The sequence below is a fragment of the Sphaerodactylus townsendi genome, linkage group LG01 (assembly GCF_021028975.2).
Source record: "Sphaerodactylus townsendi isolate TG3544 linkage group LG01, MPM_Stown_v2.3, whole genome shotgun sequence".
NCBI lineage: Eukaryota > Metazoa > Chordata > Lepidosauria > Squamata > Sphaerodactylidae > Sphaerodactylus > Sphaerodactylus townsendi.
In genome coordinates this window covers 76495873-76514497 of record NC_059425.1, presented here as the reverse complement: position 1 = coordinate 76514497, position 18625 = coordinate 76495873, and the positions used below count along the sequence as shown (strand labels likewise).

Sequence of the window (18625 nt, the reverse complement as noted above, 5' to 3'; positions counted from 1 at the left end):
TTCAGAATAAAATCAAAGATAAAGACAAAACTAAAATAAAATATAAATGTAACTGATCAGAGGTAGAAGGTCCTATATTTCTAATTCTGCTATATTCTCAAAGCATGTTTAAAGCTAAACCTGAGGCTTTAGTAGATACAGTTCCAGTCATTATTTCCTATAGTAGAAGTACCTCTTTAACATAAGAGATTACTGAGCTGTTTCACAGCAGACTGTTTGCACAGCTCCTCCTATCCAATAAACCTGAAGAGCTATTTACCCTTTGAGGTAAATGAATAAGGACCAAGATACATACGCAGACCTGATGGTGGCATTGCAATAATAGCCACTGCATTCAAGTACACACAGGTCCAACCTTCTAATACATGTCTACTTCTAAAAAGATACTGAAACTATTTTCAAAAGGCTTCAAAATGGTTCTCTTCATAGATAACAAAGAATTTGCCCTGTTTCAGCTTCTTGCTGTGAAAGTGCACGGAAGCACAAGTAACTGCCACTGCTTCCCTGGTCCCCAACGTTTTGAACTTGTGAACAACTTTGAAATTCTGACACAGGGTGGTGGTCCCAACCACAAAATGACTACCACAGGAGGCAACAGTCATGCACAAAATGTCAGGGAGTGTGACTAATATTAACTCCTCAACATTTCAGGCAGAAATTCTGCTCCTTTTAATATGAACATATTCTTTAACATATAGTCACATAGTGAATATCCCTGTGGTGTGGTGGTAACTCCTCCTGGAATTTTTTAAAAAGCTGAATAGTCAATTAGATCTCCAATGAACAACCAGAAGCCCTGATGTGCAGAAGCCCCAGCATGTCCTGTCTACGTTGTAAAAATACTTGGCAGGCACCAGGAAAGGGGTCAGCAGGTGCTACTGCATTCACAGACACTACAATGGGGACCCCACTATCGATGTGTGAACTATTCGACACATACCTCAATGCCCTCTCCTATACATAACTCAAGGTTTTAAGTGGCCAGATGAAATCAGTGTGGTTGAAGTACAAAACATATGTGCTACTAATAACCCATAAACAGAAATATTATCACAATGTACAGCCTACTTTAACCTGTCCCAGGCACAGCTAACTCAGTCCTCCAAACCAATCTGCTAAGGTCAGGCTGATGTGAGAATGGCACCTGTGTCTCCTTTTTGTAAAGGACAGATGCTTCTATTTTACAAAGTACAAAAGTTCTTTGCAGTACCTCAGGCAGCCAGCTAACAGTATCAGAGAGCTTGCTCGAAGGTACCAATAAATGCTGGGGAGTTCAGGCCCCTTCTGTACATTCAGAATAATGCACTTTCAAACCACTTTCACAATTGTTTGCAAGGGGATTTTGCTATTCTGCACAGTAAAATCCAGCAGCAAAGTGAATTGAAAGTGGATTGAAAGAGCATTACTCTGCATGTGCAGAAGAGGCCTAAGAGTATTCATTTTAGATAGAGTTTTCTTTCAACTGTTGGGTATACAGATCTTAATACTGTCACAGAATTCTGCCCCTTGAAGAGAAACTTCAAAATGAGAAAAATGTGATCCTCAATAAAAGTTAAATGCTTCAAAACACTTTACTCTCAAGTATGGTTCCCAAATATCAGCTAGAGGCCCAGAAACTGCTTTAGCTGACCCAGTGTGTTTTCCAAAATTCAAACTTCTCTGTATGACTCACACATAACAGTAAGACTAGGACAACACCAACACTATTACACAGGAACTCCCTAGTCCATTTGTTCAGCAAAATAGGATGACATTTTAAATCATGCTGCATACATGCTAATATTTTTAAGAGTAGCCGACTAATATTGTTTTATTTGTCTAGCTATACTGGGCATTATCATTAAAATAGAGATTCCACACCATCTCTTGGAAGGCAGTCGCACAATTTGAATAGTTCAAACGCCTCAGTTTCTGAATGGATTATCATCCTACACACACTGTCTTTCACTACATTCAATTCTCTTCCCAGATTAGGCTGCTAGTTTAGCCAAGTGCATACAGGCATACTCTTGTTCTAATTCAAAAGAAGAAGAATAGGTGGTTTTTGTGTCCCACTTTTTTCTACCTTAAGGGAGTCTCAAAGGGGCCTACAAATTCCTCCCCTTCTACAGACACTTTATGAGATGGGAGGGGGTTGAAAGAATTCTGAGAGAGCTGTGACTAGTCCAAGGTTGCCCATCAGGCTTCATGTGGAGAAATAGAGAAACAAACCTAGTTCTCCATATTAGAGTCTGCAGCTCTTAACCACTACACTCACATTCACAACCACCAACTTTGACTAACTGCAATCTCCATCTGTTTAAGCAACATACAATAAGGATCGAGTTAATGGGAAATTCACATGTCTAATAAAGCCACAACGTTATTTGTCACAATTACACCTTCCCTCCTACCTGTGAGGTGGACAAAACAAACACCCCATCACACAATCACTCCAAACTGTGCCTCAGAGAGAAACATGTCTTACCATGATATACTTCTGAAGATACCAGCCATAGATGCAGGTGAAACTTAACAGAAAAACTACCATACTATGGCCACCCAGTTTGGAAAACCCACAACAGCCTGTAGATTCGGGCCATGATACTTTATTCTGACAGTTTTGTTTTCACTGAAATAATGTTTAAATTTTAAAAACAAGAAAAAAGTTCAAAATAAAGGAAGAACATTCAACTGTTCAGGGTACAGCAAGAGGGCACCACAAACTCAGTTCCTCAGCAGCATTCAAAAAAGAAATCCTGAAGAACTACACTCCTAAACTTCTGGGAACTCAGATTACCAGCATTTAAAACTCAGTATTTAGCAAATTTCTATGCCATCTACACGATAGTTGCATCATAGACAAGCAAAGCTTATTATACTAACAGGACGAGGCTCATAACAGGGATGTTCTATAAAAAAAATATACTGAGCCTGAACTGCTACTTATTCTATAGTACTGTTCCCAAAACAGATAAAATAACAAAAATGAAACACAGATTTTTAACTCTACTCCATAAAGAGTCAAAGGGCCCAGGCCCACTTGTAACTGGTGGCACCAGATGCAGATGCACAACCTCATTTTCACTCAGCCAGTTCAATGAGGACTGACTGAAAAACTGCAATGAGAATGGTGATGCACACCTAGATGTTCATCTCCAGTCACATCTGCTAAACACGTAGAAAGCTGCGCTTATGCAACATCTTCCTTGCAAAGCTGGAGCAAAATTATAGTGGGGGAAAATAAGATAAGGTGGAATACACATTTATTTAAAGTATTTCCACAACACCTTTCTGCCTGACACCAGGCTTATGAATGGGGTTCACAGTAAGAGAAGACTGAGTTTTCAAAGTTAAACTTTTTAAAATATGCAGCAGTGACTGTTAATGGGGAAGACAACCTTGCTCCCATCTATTGCTCCTTTCAATGAACGGCTGGGCAACATGGATGCCAATTCACATTTTGGTAAGCTCTTCCAAACTGACCAATGGCACACCCATTAATAATGAAAGAATGTGACGTGCTACCTTTCAGAACACTCATGAGTCTCTAAGGTTGAGGGAGTGTTCTAAACAAAGAACAGGAAGATTCCAAGTTTCCATTTTTCACTATATGGCATTCTATTTCTCCTTCTATACATATTTTTCTCATTTAAAATACATTTTCCAAAAAAACATTTCTATAGGTATTTGATTATCTTACCTGAAAAGCAATTAACAACCCAGAACACAATATAAATATAAGGCAGTACTAAATCAGAGTACGTTCATAACTTCAGTAGGGAACATGCTCTGTAAAGTGCTGTCACCTTATTTTAAGTTCATCTTCTTTAAATATAGTCGTCTTATTACTAGAACATATGCCGTCTTCCTCTACCCCAAACTACATGCATCTTCTCATACACTTACAATATTTTTTTATAAACTCAAGAAAAATTAAACTGTGTATGTATGTATGTGGAAACAATGCTACTTGCACAAATCAGCCAGAATGTGCTTCTTTTCTGCTTTCTAAAGAGGAAGTAGTTCTTTGCTTTGCTGGATACAGCAGCTCACTGAGAAGGTCAGACTTGCCTTTCTTTGGTAATGAGCATACAATTCAGACTTACTGAAAAAGTATGCTTACTAACTTTTCATTTTACCCTTACTGAGAAAAAACAGCAGCCAAAAGTTCTGAGTTTGTTAATCTAAAATTATTTTTCATCTGTGCAGCCAAAGACTATTTAAAATACTGTTCCCAAAAGCACTGCTACCAGAGTATGAGATGTCCCCCTTCTCCCACAAACAGCACCTATCTATTTAGAACACCATCTGCTTACTTGCAGTTTGAAGTGCTGTTATTCCTGATCACAGAAGAAAAAGAGCTTAGAAAAAAGGCTATACAAGTTAACAGTGATTCCAACAGATTTTTTTTCAAGTTATCCCTACCAATAAAAAAAGGACATTTTAAGGTGATAACCACAGTCTGAAGTTCTTTAAACTATTTTCCTCTAAAATAGGTGGCAGTGGACTGAACTAATGACATAATTCAGGATGCTACTTTAGCAGGACTAGATACAGAAGTGGGACCCAACCAGTTCTCACCACTTCTCTAGAAGTGCTTACTAATTTTTTCTGAGTGCGGAGAAGGGGTTACTAAAGCAACCTCCCTGCCCAATAGGGACTGGAGGTGCGTTTGTGCGGCAGCGCCACTGTTTGAATCCCACCACCATCGGAACCTGTTATTAAAATTTTTGGATCCCACCACTGACTAGATACTCTGCAAATACAGATGGATTTTTGACTTTTTTATTTATCTCTCCTGGGAAACAACAGCCCTCCAGGCAACAATTAGAATGTGTTGAGATCTCCCCTAAGTTTCAAATAATGATCTGCATATGTGGCATGCAGGATTGCTGACCCAGAAATAACAGGTATGAAGCTCATCTACATTAGCCAATCCAGTTATGGATCATAACAGAGACCCTTTAATTGAGGCTCAGGAAAGAAAAAAAGAACAGAACAAGCTGAGGGAGGAGGCAAACAACTTCCTTCAGCACATGACACAGGAAATACAAAACCTGTAACCTCAAAAACAACCCTTCACAAGTTATAACTGACAAGTTCCAGGTTGAATGCTACCATCCTTTTACAAGAATCCACAAGAATACAAGAATTACAAGAAGCATACTAAAGGTGTTTTTTTAAAAAACTTTCCTGCATAATGGTCAGGAAAAAAAAATCCATAACCTGTTGCTGCAGAAAAGGTCTTGGAGAAGGCAAACAACCTCAGTAAGAACAGGGAAGATAATCTAATAATGAAGTAGACTGGTAATAGGACTTTGGGATGCTTGACCTAGACAGGTTCAGCAACTGCTATATTAATTCTTCTAGCATTATAATGTACACACAAATTGCAAATCTGTACAGGACACATCCAAATGAGCAATTTTAATAACCTTGAAATCTCCAAAGCAACAAGGAAAATCATTATTAACAGCATAGCTACTGCAGAAGCAAGGGTGCTCTATTTTAAGTCCTATTCTGAGACATGACCATCGTAATACAGCAATTGCAGTAAACTTAATTGACACCCCCTACCCTTCTTGCATAATATCTCCGAAATAATAGGATCCAAAATTACTCTCCCTTACGCTACAGTTGGATTACATAATGGCTGCGTTTACCCATACTTCACAGAAGTTCTAAATTCAGGAATAATACCAGACGACTAGCAGTTAGTCAGAATAGTTCCTTAGATTGCATTTCACCCACTCTCCACTTAACATCTTTTCAACTCTCAAAAACATGCTCATACATTATCCTTTATTTCCCGGCTCAACACATATGTACACTGATTTCTAGTTCTAGTTCCTGAAGTTTCACTATAAATTCTATGGAAACTTGTGACGGACAAGAGGCTGTCCTGCCCCTCAAGGGGAAAGAGCCATAGTTGAGGATATGGGAGTGCTGCTCCAATATCCAATCACCTTTTAGACAGGGATGGAATGTTAGAGAGGAGTTCAGCAGGAGTTAATTCAGGTCTGCCTCAGAAGAGTGCAGTGACCCTCTAGGTCTGGCTCAGTAAAACAACAGACAGTTTGAAAAGTAGTTCTACCTGTGTGAGGAAACTGCAGCAAACAGTGTAGTTTAGCTCTACATCTGCAAGAGAAGAGAGTACCTGATTGTCAGGCCTACCTCTGGTAACCAGCAGATCTCACCCCATTTAGACTGATTCTTCGGAAGGGAGAGGTTGATTTGGGTGGACTCCTGCATGAGTGAGAGGATTCAACCTACTGGCTAGTCAGTAAAAGCCTAATTGTGCCTGAAAGCATTAAAGAACATTCAAACCAGTTGTAACCAGCTTAAATTTACATGCCTCAGCTAGGTTTTTCCTCTGTCTGGAGACCTGTGCTGCTAATCTATTCCTTGAAGTAGATCACAATTTGATTCACTAGTCAATAAGGTTAGATTTAAATCATGGTTTTCTACATCAAGTCTCATTCTTGCTGGTATAATCTTAATATTTACCAGACAAGGTTTCATTTTTAGAATAATAATTTTTCAGATTTGTTTTACAGTTACACTATAAAGTACTGATTTGGCTATACTATTAAAATACATAGATAATTCTGATATTATTGTGAGGTGAACTACCTTTAGTTTCATTTGCCACAAGGCCTTGCATTTCTTTGTTGCAATGTTTGCATTTTGCATGCATGCTTTTCTTACCCATAGGTAGAGGAACTGTATAAAAATATTCCCAAACTGGGTCTTTTTTATGATCTATTGTCATGATAGATTTTCTCCTCAGGGACAGAATAATTAACCTCAGGCTATATACACAAAGATCCTAAGCTTGGTGGAGTACTGTGCTCAAAAAGCTTCGCTGTCATTTCAACTACTTGCCCCTCCCTCATCACATATCACTCCTTGCACAGATCTATTCCACGCCAAACAATTTTCTATTCATTGAACTTCTTGAAACTTAGCTGTTAAGTAGTAAGGGGGTGATTCTGGGTACAGAGGTTTGCAACAGAACAATGGGATGAAAGCCTTTTTGTCAAATCTGTATGATTATTTTATAACATTTTTAGTGTGAAACAGGCATGTTATCTCTGCAGACACAAATTCACAGTTTTTAGAACTGCAAAACCAAACATCTGTGATAATATTTTTAGATGGAAAAAGTGCACAAAATATCTTACAGAAACCTCTGGAAGAGAATTACATTTCAAACAAACTGATGGAATTAAATTACCAAAACATTTCAACATTTCATTAATATACAATCTTGTGCCACATAATTAAAAACTAATCCTTATTTCATGATGAATAACTTTTGGACTATAATGTATCTTAGATAGAAAACTATCTAATTAGAAAACTGATGTTATTATATTGTATGTATTTATTGAATGTGCTCTTCTTGTTATTTTAGATTATATTAGTTGTTGTACACTGCCCAGAGCCCTCCGGGGGTGGGCGGTGTAAAAGTCGAATAAATAAATATTTAGATGCAGTCGAAACGTTAGGAACAAGATCTACCAGACCTACCTACCAGATCTACCACACAGCCCAGAAAACCCACTACAACCAGCATCTTTAGATAGATTTTTCCTCAAAAAGAATTTTATTTTTTTAATCTGATTTTTTTTTAAATAAACTGATTAAAAAATCATTGACTGATTATGCACAACATGTCTGCTGTGTGATGGGAGTGAATGTGAATTGTAGCAAGATTTCTTGCATGGATGTATTTTCTGGAGCCCTGCTTTCACTTTTCATTCTCTTCACAGCAAGCGTGACCACTTCTCGCACCAATTTAATTTGCTTCATCACCAGAGTGGGACAGATTTGCCAGTGAGCACAGCTTTGCCCCCGACATTTTCCCTCCACCCACAGCCAGCCTACCTAGCTTCACCCTGCCATTCATGCTTTTCCCCTCACCTCCCCCTTTCATGTTGCCAGCTCTTTCTTGTTTCTCTAAATGCTTATATGAGATATCGATATCTCAATATAACAACAAGAGAGAGGGCTTTTCCAGGTAATAGTACAAGCAGAGTCTCTTTTTAGCTCCACCTACTTTTCCCATTCTGCTTCCACCTTTCCTGATGATCAGAAGGGCTTTTAAAAACTTTATTTCAAACGAGTCTTTTCTTTAAAACAAGCCTTTTATCTCTGTGGCAGCAGCAGGAAGAGAGAGAGAGAGAGAGAAGAGGGGAAGGGGAGAAGCCAGTGCCTTTAAGGCTGATTTGATGGGCAAAGTTAAAAGAACCAGGAATGGAGAGCTGGCAGAATTCAGCAGACAAACTGCTGTGGGCTGCCTCCTTGCATGTAAACAGAGAAATGTGAGGAGACCCCACTAAAAGTCCACTGCGCAGTAAAGAGCCCTGAGGTAAGCCTTCCATGCATAATGGGTCACTGATTTTTATCTACTCTGAAATTATCTACTCTGCTGTTTATATACAATTCCTAATTTTCATACTCTACTTCCTCACCAAAAAAAATTAAATCACAGTTATGGACCCAAAGTCCTACTACCTTAAAACACCTGGTAACTGTGAGGCTGCCCCACAGAGCAGAGTGGTAAGCCACAGTACTGCAATCAAATCTCTTCTCACAACCTGAGTTCAATCTTGACAGAGGTTGGTTTCAGCTAGCTGGCTCAAGGTTGACTCATCCTTCCAACTTTCTGACACTGGTAAAATGAATACCCAGATTGCTGGGGATAAAGTGTAAATGACCAGAGAAGGCAATGGAAAACTACCCTCTCAATATAGTCTGCCTAGTAAACATTGTGATTTGACATCACTCCATGGGTCAGTAATGACATGGTACTTGCACAGGGGACTGACTACCTTTACCTTTAACAGAGGTGAAGGTTTATAGTTTAAAACAAACCCAGTTCCCCAAAAATCAAAGGAGGCTGTGATAGTCCCTTCGGTAGAAAAGGCAGTCATAAGTCTACTAGAAAAAATATGGATCACAATGTACGCAGGTCCTTAATTCCACCACAATAATACAACTTTTAGGCATATAACCCATGAAATCTGAACACATACAATAAAACTGAATTACAGTCATTCTTACAGCATGGTCACTAATCAATCTTGGTATAAAGCATTAGTGCTCTTGATGAACAACAAAATTAACTGGAGATAGTAAGAAAATAGGAGAGTGTTCTTTTTTAAAAGCAGCCAAAATGAACAGAATTATAATACAAACAAAAAACTCAAATGGAAAAAAATGCTCAGCACAAACAGAAAGTACTCCCAAGGTGCCAAAAAAGGGTCTAGAACAAAAAGTCACTTAAATATTTATTTGCTGTTGTTCCTGGAGTTGTTTATAGCCAATAATGAGAGTCTGAAGGGACACCCTCTGCCATTTCATTCTGTTTTATCCACCTTGAGTCTTGCAAAGACCGACTATAAATTATAAATATTAATTAGACTCAGACCTTGTGCTACCTTTGGAAGAAGGAACAATTAATGCTGTATTTCTCATGAAGAGTAAGATTATATAACAGTGAGCTACTCCAGCAGCCTTGCCATATTGTAAAAAAAAAAATTATCAGAACTTTTAGTCATTCATTCCCCCCAAAACACTGCCCAGTTCAATTCTAGCTATGCTTACCCAGAAATACTGCTGAAAGTAATGGAAATTATTCTCAAATAAGTATGCACCGGAATGCAGCATAAACCAAGTTTAACTTAAGGCCTGAAGATTCTCAGAATACAATTTGTATCTGTTCAAACATCTGTTCAACACTTAAAAGTTCAACTTTTTCAATCAACAGGTTTTTTTAAATTCTTGAAAAACTGCCTTAAGAAGCAGGGAGGGAGGGAAATATCTTTGTGACAGACAAAAAAGTCAGTCTGTCAGTTCTGTTCAAATGCCACTTCTCAAGCAAAGTGGAAGAACAGCCCTTCTCCTCCTGAGTTAAGATTACACACATGGCCAACAAACAGTAGACAAACTAACCAAGCACACACCTTGTTGGTTGTTTCTTGTACAAGATGAGGTACAGGAGCGGTCTCCCTAAGATGCTAGAATTTATCCTTTACAATATTAAAACTTTTCAGAAACCATTTAAATGTGAAACATCTAGTTAATCCAATACTTAAGACTTTTCAATTCAAAGCAGTGGGGCTGCTGCACAGTAAGTATGAAACCTAAACTCTGAAATCATAAATGCTGGTTACTCTCCCCAATCGTTTCTTAAGCTTACGGAAAATATTTGTTGTATTATTCAGAGCTTAACAATATAGACTAAACATAGACTTTGTCCAGCTTGCAATTCACTTAATTTGCAGACACACAGTAATATCAAATAATACAGACATACGCACTTAGAAGCCCACTTGCGAGAGCCAGTGTGGTGTAGTGGTTAGAGTGTCGGGCTAGGAGCTCAGACACCAAAATTCTAATCCTCACTCTGAAGAAAGAGTTTGGATTCATACCCCACTTTTAACAACCATAAGGACTCAAAGGGGCTTTCCCTTCCTCTCCCTACAAACTCCTTTCCCTTCCTCTCCCTACAACAGACACCTTGTGAGGTGGGTGGGGGTGAGAGTGTTTTGAAGAACTGTGACTAGCCCAAGGTCACCCAGCACACTTCATGTGGAAGAGTGGAAAATCTAACCCAGTTCTTCATATTAGAGTCTGCCGCTCATGGGAAAGCGTGGGGAATCAAACCTGTTTCTCCAGATTAAAGTCTGCTGCTCTCAACAATTACATCAAGCTGGCTCTGCCATGTTAGTGTGCTGGATCACACTGGGTCACTCACATATTCTCTATCTTACAGTGTTGTTGACAGGAGAAAACAGAGGAGAAAACAACATAAGCCACTTGGGGTCCCCAGTGGAGAGACAGGAGGGGTATGTGAAGGAAAGCCATCTATATAAATTCTACTACTACTAAATACTACTAACTAGATTTTTTTTCAAACATGCCTTATATATCCAAACATTTTCTTCAAAGCAGACAACAGGCCCTAACTGAAATATCAGCCATTCCCTCTCATTCTGCCATACACTGGAGGGCCAAACAAACAGAAAGTTGCACAAAACTGTGCAGCAGCAGTGCTTCAATATTAATGTCCTCCCAATGAGTTCTAGCTTGTAATACTGTTCTACTGGGATCAGTGATGGAGGGGAAGTGGAAAAGCCTCTCACCTGTCAAACATGACAAACATTTAAACAGTGGCTTAGATCTCTCCTTACACAGGAATTGCAAAGATTTCTAAAACCATGTATGTTAAATGTTCTGAATATTTGAAGAGTAGCTAAATATTTTTAACTGTTTCCAAGGCCATGAAGGTGAGATACACCCATGCCAGTCTCTAAGTCTCCTAGCAATAAAAGCAAGCAGTTTCTGCCACCCTTGAACCTTATCTCCCATGCTGTGCTTTCAGAGGTGAAGACAACACACAAAACTAATACTGTGCTGGTTTTGAGGATAATACAGTCACTCTGGATCGTAGCTTTTCACACTCCACACACACGGAGTAGGCACGGACAATCCGAGGTGCCAAAGGGCTTCCGATTTGAGTGGCTCTCTCTCCTGAGTGGCAGCCAAAGTTTCCTAGCTTTAGAAAAGAAACAACAGCCTAAGTCTTGGAAGTCTTCCCCACCCACACAGCCCCAGAGGAAAGCCAACAGCTGACTACGACTACCGAGTGGGGAAGGATAAGCTCTCTGCGTATACTCAGAGGTGGAGAACTGCACGAAGACCCCAGCCGAAGGGAGCTCTGATTCTCGAAGCTATTATTGGCGCGACTGGTCACGGCTACAACGTGGGTCTTGACACTGGGAGGTGTCCCGGAGGTTCGGCCCGCCCTCCTCGGAAGCGGGGCGGGGGCGGGGGCGGGGGCGGGGGGGGCGGCGGCGGGGGGGGGGGTGTGGAAAAAAAAGATCGCGGAAAGGAGAACGATAAGGAATAATATATGTATATAAGGGGGGGAGAGAGAGAGAGGTAGGGAGTTGTACACGCGTCTGCTTGCATACACGCGTGTAGCGAGGCGGCAGCGAAGGGACGCTACCTGCAACTCCGCCCGCTCCGCCTCCCACTCGGCTCTCTCGGCCTCGAAGCGGCCCCACTCGTGCTGCAGGAAATGCAGGATGCCGGGCACGCTGTACTGAGCCCGCGCCGCAGAGGCCGGCGCCGGCGCGGCCGAGGAGCCCCCGGCCGCCGCCGCGGCAGCTGCAGCCGCGGCAGCCGCAGCCTCCCCCGGCTCCAGCCCCGGCCCGGCCCCGCCCGCAGGCGGCGGCAGCAACAGTGCGGCGGCGTTGTTGTTGTTGTTGTTGCTGAAGAAGACGCCGGGCCCCGCTTGCTCGTCCATGGCCGGAGCCGTCGTCGCGGCCGGAGCCCCCCAGCTCCGCCTGCGCAGCCCCGAGCACCAGCCGCGCCGTCGCCGCCCGCCCCGAACTAGGTAGCCGCGCCTCAGTGCAAGCAGCGGCGGCAGCAGCAGCAACCAACTGGGCGCGTCCCGTAGCCCGTCAGCGCCTGTCAGTCTCCCCCGCCGGCTGCTACCGGGCCCCGCTGGGGACAGCGCAAAAACGCGTTCTGCATTGACAGAGCGGAGGCAAGCTGGGAAGTGTAGTTCTTGGTCTGCCCACCTCAGGCTCCGGAGAAAAACTGCCCCTCTACGTGTTAGAGCCCAGCAGGTTATCATCCCTGCAAATCTCTTAAGAACATAAGAACTAGCCTGCTGGATCAGACCAGAGTCCATCTAGTCCAGCACTCTGCTACTGGCAGTGGCCCACCAGGTGCCTTTGGGAGCTCACGTGCAGGATGTGAAAGCAATGGCCTGCTGCTGCTGCTGCTGCTCCTGAGCACCTGGTCTACTAAAGCATTTGCAACCTCAGATCAAGGAGGATCAAAATTGGTAGCCGTAGATCGACTTCTCCTCCATAAATCTGTCCAAGCCCCTTTTAAAGCTATCCAGGTTAGTGGCCATCACTACCTCCCGTGGCAGCATATTCCAAACACCAATCACACATTGCCTGAAGAAGTGTTTCCTTTGATTAGTCCTAATTCTTCCCCCCAGCATTTTCAATGAATGCCCCCTGGTTCTAGTATTGTGAGAAAGAGAGAAAAATGTCTCTCTTGTCAACATTTTCTACCCCATGCATAATTTTATAGACTTCAATCATATCCCCCCTTAGACATCTCCTCTCCAAACTAAAGAGTCCCAAACGCTACAGCCTCTCCTCATAAGGAAGGTGCTCCAATCCTTCAATCATCCTCGTTGCCCTTCTCTGCACTTTTTCTATCTCTTCGATATCATTTTTGAGATGTGGCGACCAGAACTGAACACAGTACTCCAAGTGCAGTCGCACCACGGCTTTATATAAGGGCATGACAATCCTTGCAGTTTTATTATCAACTCCTTTCCTAATTATCCCCAGCATAGAGTTTGCCTTTTTCACAGCTGCCATGCATTGAGTTGACATTCCCATGGAACTATCAACTAAGACGCCCAAATCCCTTTCCTGGTCTGTGACTGATAGCACTGACCCCTGTAGATTGTATGTGAAGTTTGGATTTTTTGCCCCTATGTGCATCACTTTGCATTTTGCTACATTGAACTGCATTTGCCATTTCTTAGCCCACTCACCTAATTTATCAAGGTCCGCTTGGAGCTCTTCGCAATCCTTTGTGGTTCTCACCACCCTACATAATTTGGTATCATCTGCAAATTTGGCCACCACGCTACCCACTCCTACTTCCAGGTCATTTATGAATAAATTAAAGAGTACTGGTCCCAAAACAGATCCTTGGGGAACACTACTCCCTATATCTCTCCATTGTGAGAACTTCCCATTTATACCCACCCTTTGTTTCCTGTTCCTCAACCAGTTTTTAATCCATAGGAGGACTTCCCCTCTTAATCCTTCATTGCTGAGTTTTCTCAACAGTCTCTGGTGAGGAACTTCATCAAAAGCCTTTTGGAAATCCAAGTAGACAATGTCCACTGGTTCCCCCTTATCCACATGCCTGTTTACACCCTCAAAGAACTCTAGTAAGTTTGTAAGACAGGACTTGCCTCTGCAAAAGCCATACTGACTCTTCCTCAACAGGTCTTGCTGTTAGCACTGAAAGTCTAACTGCATTTAATCGCATTTAATCACATTTAAGTCTTATATATAATCATATTTAGTCACATCCAATGGCATTTAATTGTCACTTATATTCAACATTTATGATATACTTATTCCTATGTTATACTAGTTATTTGAAGTTAGTCATTATACAAAAACTCTAACTCTCCACTTGAGCTGGATAACAAAGAACTAAACAACATGGATACCTACACTCTCTGCTGATTCAGCAGATCCTGAAGGCATAAGAACAAAGAAGGCCTTCAAGGGTACACCAGCCAAAGCGTTCAGCAGTAAATTCTCCTGCCTGAACCAAGGTCGGAGACAGGGAGTTGGGCTAGAGTTGCACTTGCCTCTGTCAGTACATTCCTCCTGTCAGACCCTGTGTTTTACCATCCATCTAAGTGGGTAAAGGCAGGAGCATTGGGATGATGCCAAGGGTCAAGGTGCATCAGGATAAGTTGTTTCAATAATGTGGAAAATTGTTCAAGGATTGTCCTGTAATTAACCCTGAGTTTAACGAGGCAATAGGATGAACATGTAATAAAGAAACGATCAATCTATGGGACATACCTCTCAGAGATGGCAAAAGAAAACATCTCTGTGTCTGAAAGCATGTCCTTCAGTTTTGTATGTTATCCTGTCAAGAACTCTGTGATATATATGAATTTAATGACTTATCATGTGAAGTTTTGCCTATAAAAGGGACAGTCCCCAAAGCCGAAGTTGAGTCTTTCCTCCCAGGGTGCTTTTGCAACCTGTTCCTCTCTAATAAACCTACTAACTTCTTAAAATCATTTTCTTTGTCTGTCTCTTTGATTCTCTAAATCTGTATTGGGTAACTTATCCTGTTCCCTCTAATTGGGGTAACATTGCTTTTCTACATGTTTAATAATTTTATCTTTAATGATAGATTTTACTAATTTACCAGGAACAGATGTCAAACTGACTGGCCTGTAATTTCCTGGGTCCCCCCTAGATCCTTTCTTAAAGATTAGTGTGACATTGGTAGTGTGACCATCCGTCCCGTTTTCGGCGGGACCTTCACGTTTTTTAACAATTAGTCACGCGTCCTGAGGCGTTTTAAAAAAGTCCCAAGTTTTGGAGGCTGCAGCCGGTTTGTTGTTAAATTTTCTTCAGTTCGGAGAACCGGTTGTTAAAGATTAACTTCAACTCCTTTGATGAATCTTCCTCAGGGTTAATGATTAACTTCAACTTCAACTGACCCAGCAAGTCTGTTAATGATTAATCCCCCTCCCCTCCATGAGAGTTAGTGGTGAGAGGCTCTGTTTTAAAAAGGTTTCTGCGCCTGCTTAAGGATCTCCATGTCGGGGTGGGGGGTGGGGGGAACAGCCTGGCTGAAGAGGATCAGAATTCTGCAAAGCAGGAGCCACCCGGCACATGAAGAGTTAAGGTGATTTCTGCTTGATCAGAGTCAAAGGAAGCCCCTCTGCGGGAGCAGGCGGCCTCGAGCAGGGAAGCCCCTCTGCCCAAGAGAGGAGAGAAGGTGCTTGCCTTCTCTCACGGGCAGAGGGGGAATGGCAGCGGCGTTGGCCTGCTCGGGGTCGCCTGCTCTTGCGTTGCGGGAGCAGGCGGCCTCGAGCAGGGAAGCTTCTCTGCCCGAGGGAGAAGGTGCTTGCCTTCTCCCTCGGGCAGAGAGGAAATGGCAGCGGCGTTGGCCTGCTCGGGGTCGCCTGCTCTTGCGTTGCGGGAGCAGGCGGCCTCGAAAGGAAGGTTACTCTGCCCGCCAGAGAAGGTGCTTGCCTTCTCTCGCGGGCAGAGGGGGAGTGGCAGCGGCGTTGGCCTGCTCGGGGTCGCCTGCTCTTGCGCTGCTATGGAGCAGGCTGCCTCGAGTAGAAGCCCCTCTGCCCGAGAGAAAAGGTGCTTGCCTTCTCTCGCCAGAGGGGGGAGTGGCAGCGCCTGCTTTCAGCTGCTGAGAGTCGCCAAGCCAGAGCAGGCGACTTCGAGCCAACACCGCTGCCATTTCCTCTCTGCCCGAGGGAGAAGGCAAGCACCTTCTCCCTTGGGCAGAGGGGCTTCCCTGCTCGAGGCCACCTACTCCCGCAACGCAAGAGCAGGCGGCCTCGAGCAGGGAAGCCCTTCTGCCCAAGAGAGAAGGTGCTTGCCTTCTCTCGCGGGCAGAGGGGGAATGGCAGCGGTGTTGGCCTGCTCGGGGTCGCCTGCTCTTGCGTTGCGGGAGCAGGCGGCCTCGAGCAGGGAAGCTTCTCTGCCCGAGGGAGAAGGTGCTTGCCTTCTCCCTCGGGCAGAGAGGAAATGGCAGCGGTGTTGGCCTGCTCGGGGTCGCCTGCTCTTGCGTTGCGGGAGCAGGCGGCCTCGAGCAGGGAAGCCCCTCTGCCCGAGAGAGAAGGTGCTTGCCTTCTCCCGCGGGCAGAGGGGGAATGGCAGCGGCGTTGGCCTGCTTGGGGTCGCCTGCTCTTGCGTTGCGGGAGCAGGCAGCCTCGAGCAGAGAAGCTCCTCTGCCCGAGAGAGAAGGTGCTTGCCTTCTCCCTCGGGCAGAGGGGGAATGGCAGCGGCGTCGGGGTCGCCTGCCACTGTAGTCAAGAATGCCACTGTACACCTTTTTTGTTTATTGTAGGGGCATTTGTTTAAAAAAGCAAGAAATAAGGTCTGTATGGCTGATTATTCACTGGTGCTCTGCTCCACAGCAAGGATACATTTCTTTTGGGCCTCGTGCTCCCCCCCCCCCAATCAATGGTGTCCCTCTTTACCAATGTTAAAATCTGGTCACCGTAGACATTGGCCATCTTCCAGTCTTCAGGGATGGAGGCAGATTTCAGGGATAAGTTGCATATTAAAGTGAGAACATCAGCAATTTCATGCTTGAGCTCTTTAAGAACTCTTGGATGAATGCAATCTGGGCCAGGGGATTCGGTAGCATTTAGTTTATCAATGGCTGCCAGAACTTCTTCCTTGTCTACCATTATCTTCGCTAGTTCCTCAGATTTACCTCCTAAGAAGCTTGGTTCAGGTGCAGGAATTTTCCTCACCTCCTCTTGGGTGAAGACAGATGCAAAGAATTCATTCAGCTTCTCTGCAATCTCCCTGTCATCTTTTAGCACACCTTTTGTTCCTTCATCATCTAATGGGCCTACCACTTCCCTAGCTGGCTTCCTGCTTTTGATGTACTTGAAGAACTGTTTGATGCTGGTCTTGCCGCAAATAGTTTCTCTGGCACGATTCATCCCCTCCAGTACCGGCTGCTGTGTGTTGAAATAGTAGAGCTAGGGGGGCGAGTTCATGGTGGAGCAGAAGATCCCCGGTACTCCTGAATACCTGAAAGTGATGCATGTCAAGTCAGACTATTGGTCTTGGTCTGCCATGGTTAGCATAGTTCCCTCTTACTAGGATTGTCAGCAAGCCTGGAGAAAAATGTTCTCTTCATTGAACAGAGGCTTAACTTAATGTTATTTACTTTGGTGCAATGAAAACCTTCAGTTGTCCATTTCTACACATCAAACCTTTATTAAAGGGGTAGGATATGACACGTTTTCCAGGCCTGTTGGCAACTCTATATTTGGGAATATGTACCATGCCTTTCAGAGCACACAACTCTTAAATTCTTCTTACATCAGCAGCTGTACCTATTCCTTCTCTGAGTTGTAGAAGAAGAAGAGTTTGGATTTATATCTTCCTTCTCTCCTGTAGGAGACTCAAAGAGGCTTACAATCTCCTTGCCCTTCCCCCCTCACAACAAACACCCTGTGAGAGCTCCGAAAAGCTGTGACTAGCCCAAAGTCACCCAGCTGGCATGTGTTGCAGTGCACCGGCTAATCTGAATTCCCCAGATAAGCCTCCACAGCTCAAGTAGCAGAGTGGGGAATCATACCCAGTTCCTCCAGATTAGAATGCACCTGCTCTTAACCACTACACCACTGCTATACTCTAGATCAGTGGTGGCAAACCTATGGCACTCCAGATGTTATGGACTACAATTCCCATCAGCCCCTACAATTGGCCATGCTGGCAGGGGCTGATGGCAATTGTAGTCCATAACATCTGGAGTGCCAAAGGTTCGCCACCACGGCTCTAGATAGTTGTAGAATAGCTGTGAAATATCACTACAGTGTACTTTGATCTCTTCTATTCCTTTGTAACAACAGTTTGTTTCCCTCAATATACCATTGTTGAGTACATAGCAAAGAACATGTAAGAGTTCTTTCTATTTAAGCCTGAAGTTCATTTTTAATTCAAACTGGACAACATCTGTATACAGAGGGTCTATAGCCACCGTACTTCAATGTTGTCTGGATCAATAGTCATTGATGTGGTGGACCATGCCATTTTTTCAAGACTTTGGAGGAACACGTAAGTGTTGGGTTGTGGTTTGGGTTGATCAGAATAATTACTTATGGAACAGACTCAGAGGGTGTCTGTCAGAGACCAGTTGTGGAATTTGTCCTGTAAAGTTCCACCACATGCAGTTCTATCCCCATGCTTGGGGTTATCATCCCCCAGATGTGGTCTGGAGATTTTCCATGGTTACATCTGATCTCGATGACACAGATCAGTTCCTCTGGAGAAAATGGCAAACTTGGAGGGTG

General features: G+C 43.3%; 1 protein-coding gene across 3 annotated transcripts in view; it reads right to left on the bottom strand.

The window, feature by feature from the left end:
- Positions 1–12446, bottom strand: part of STRN (striatin) — a 64631-nt gene extending 52185 nt beyond the window's left edge. For all 3 annotated transcript variants that reach the window (XM_048484430.1, XM_048484440.1, XM_048484447.1), the window contains exon 1: positions 12002–12446. In XM_048484430.1, coding sequence (XP_048340387.1) covers positions 12002–12301 — 300 coding nt within the window. In that variant the 5' untranslated portion in view covers positions 12302–12446. The remainder of the gene's footprint in view (positions 1–12001) is intronic.
- Positions 12447–18625: the final 6179 nt, after the last annotated feature.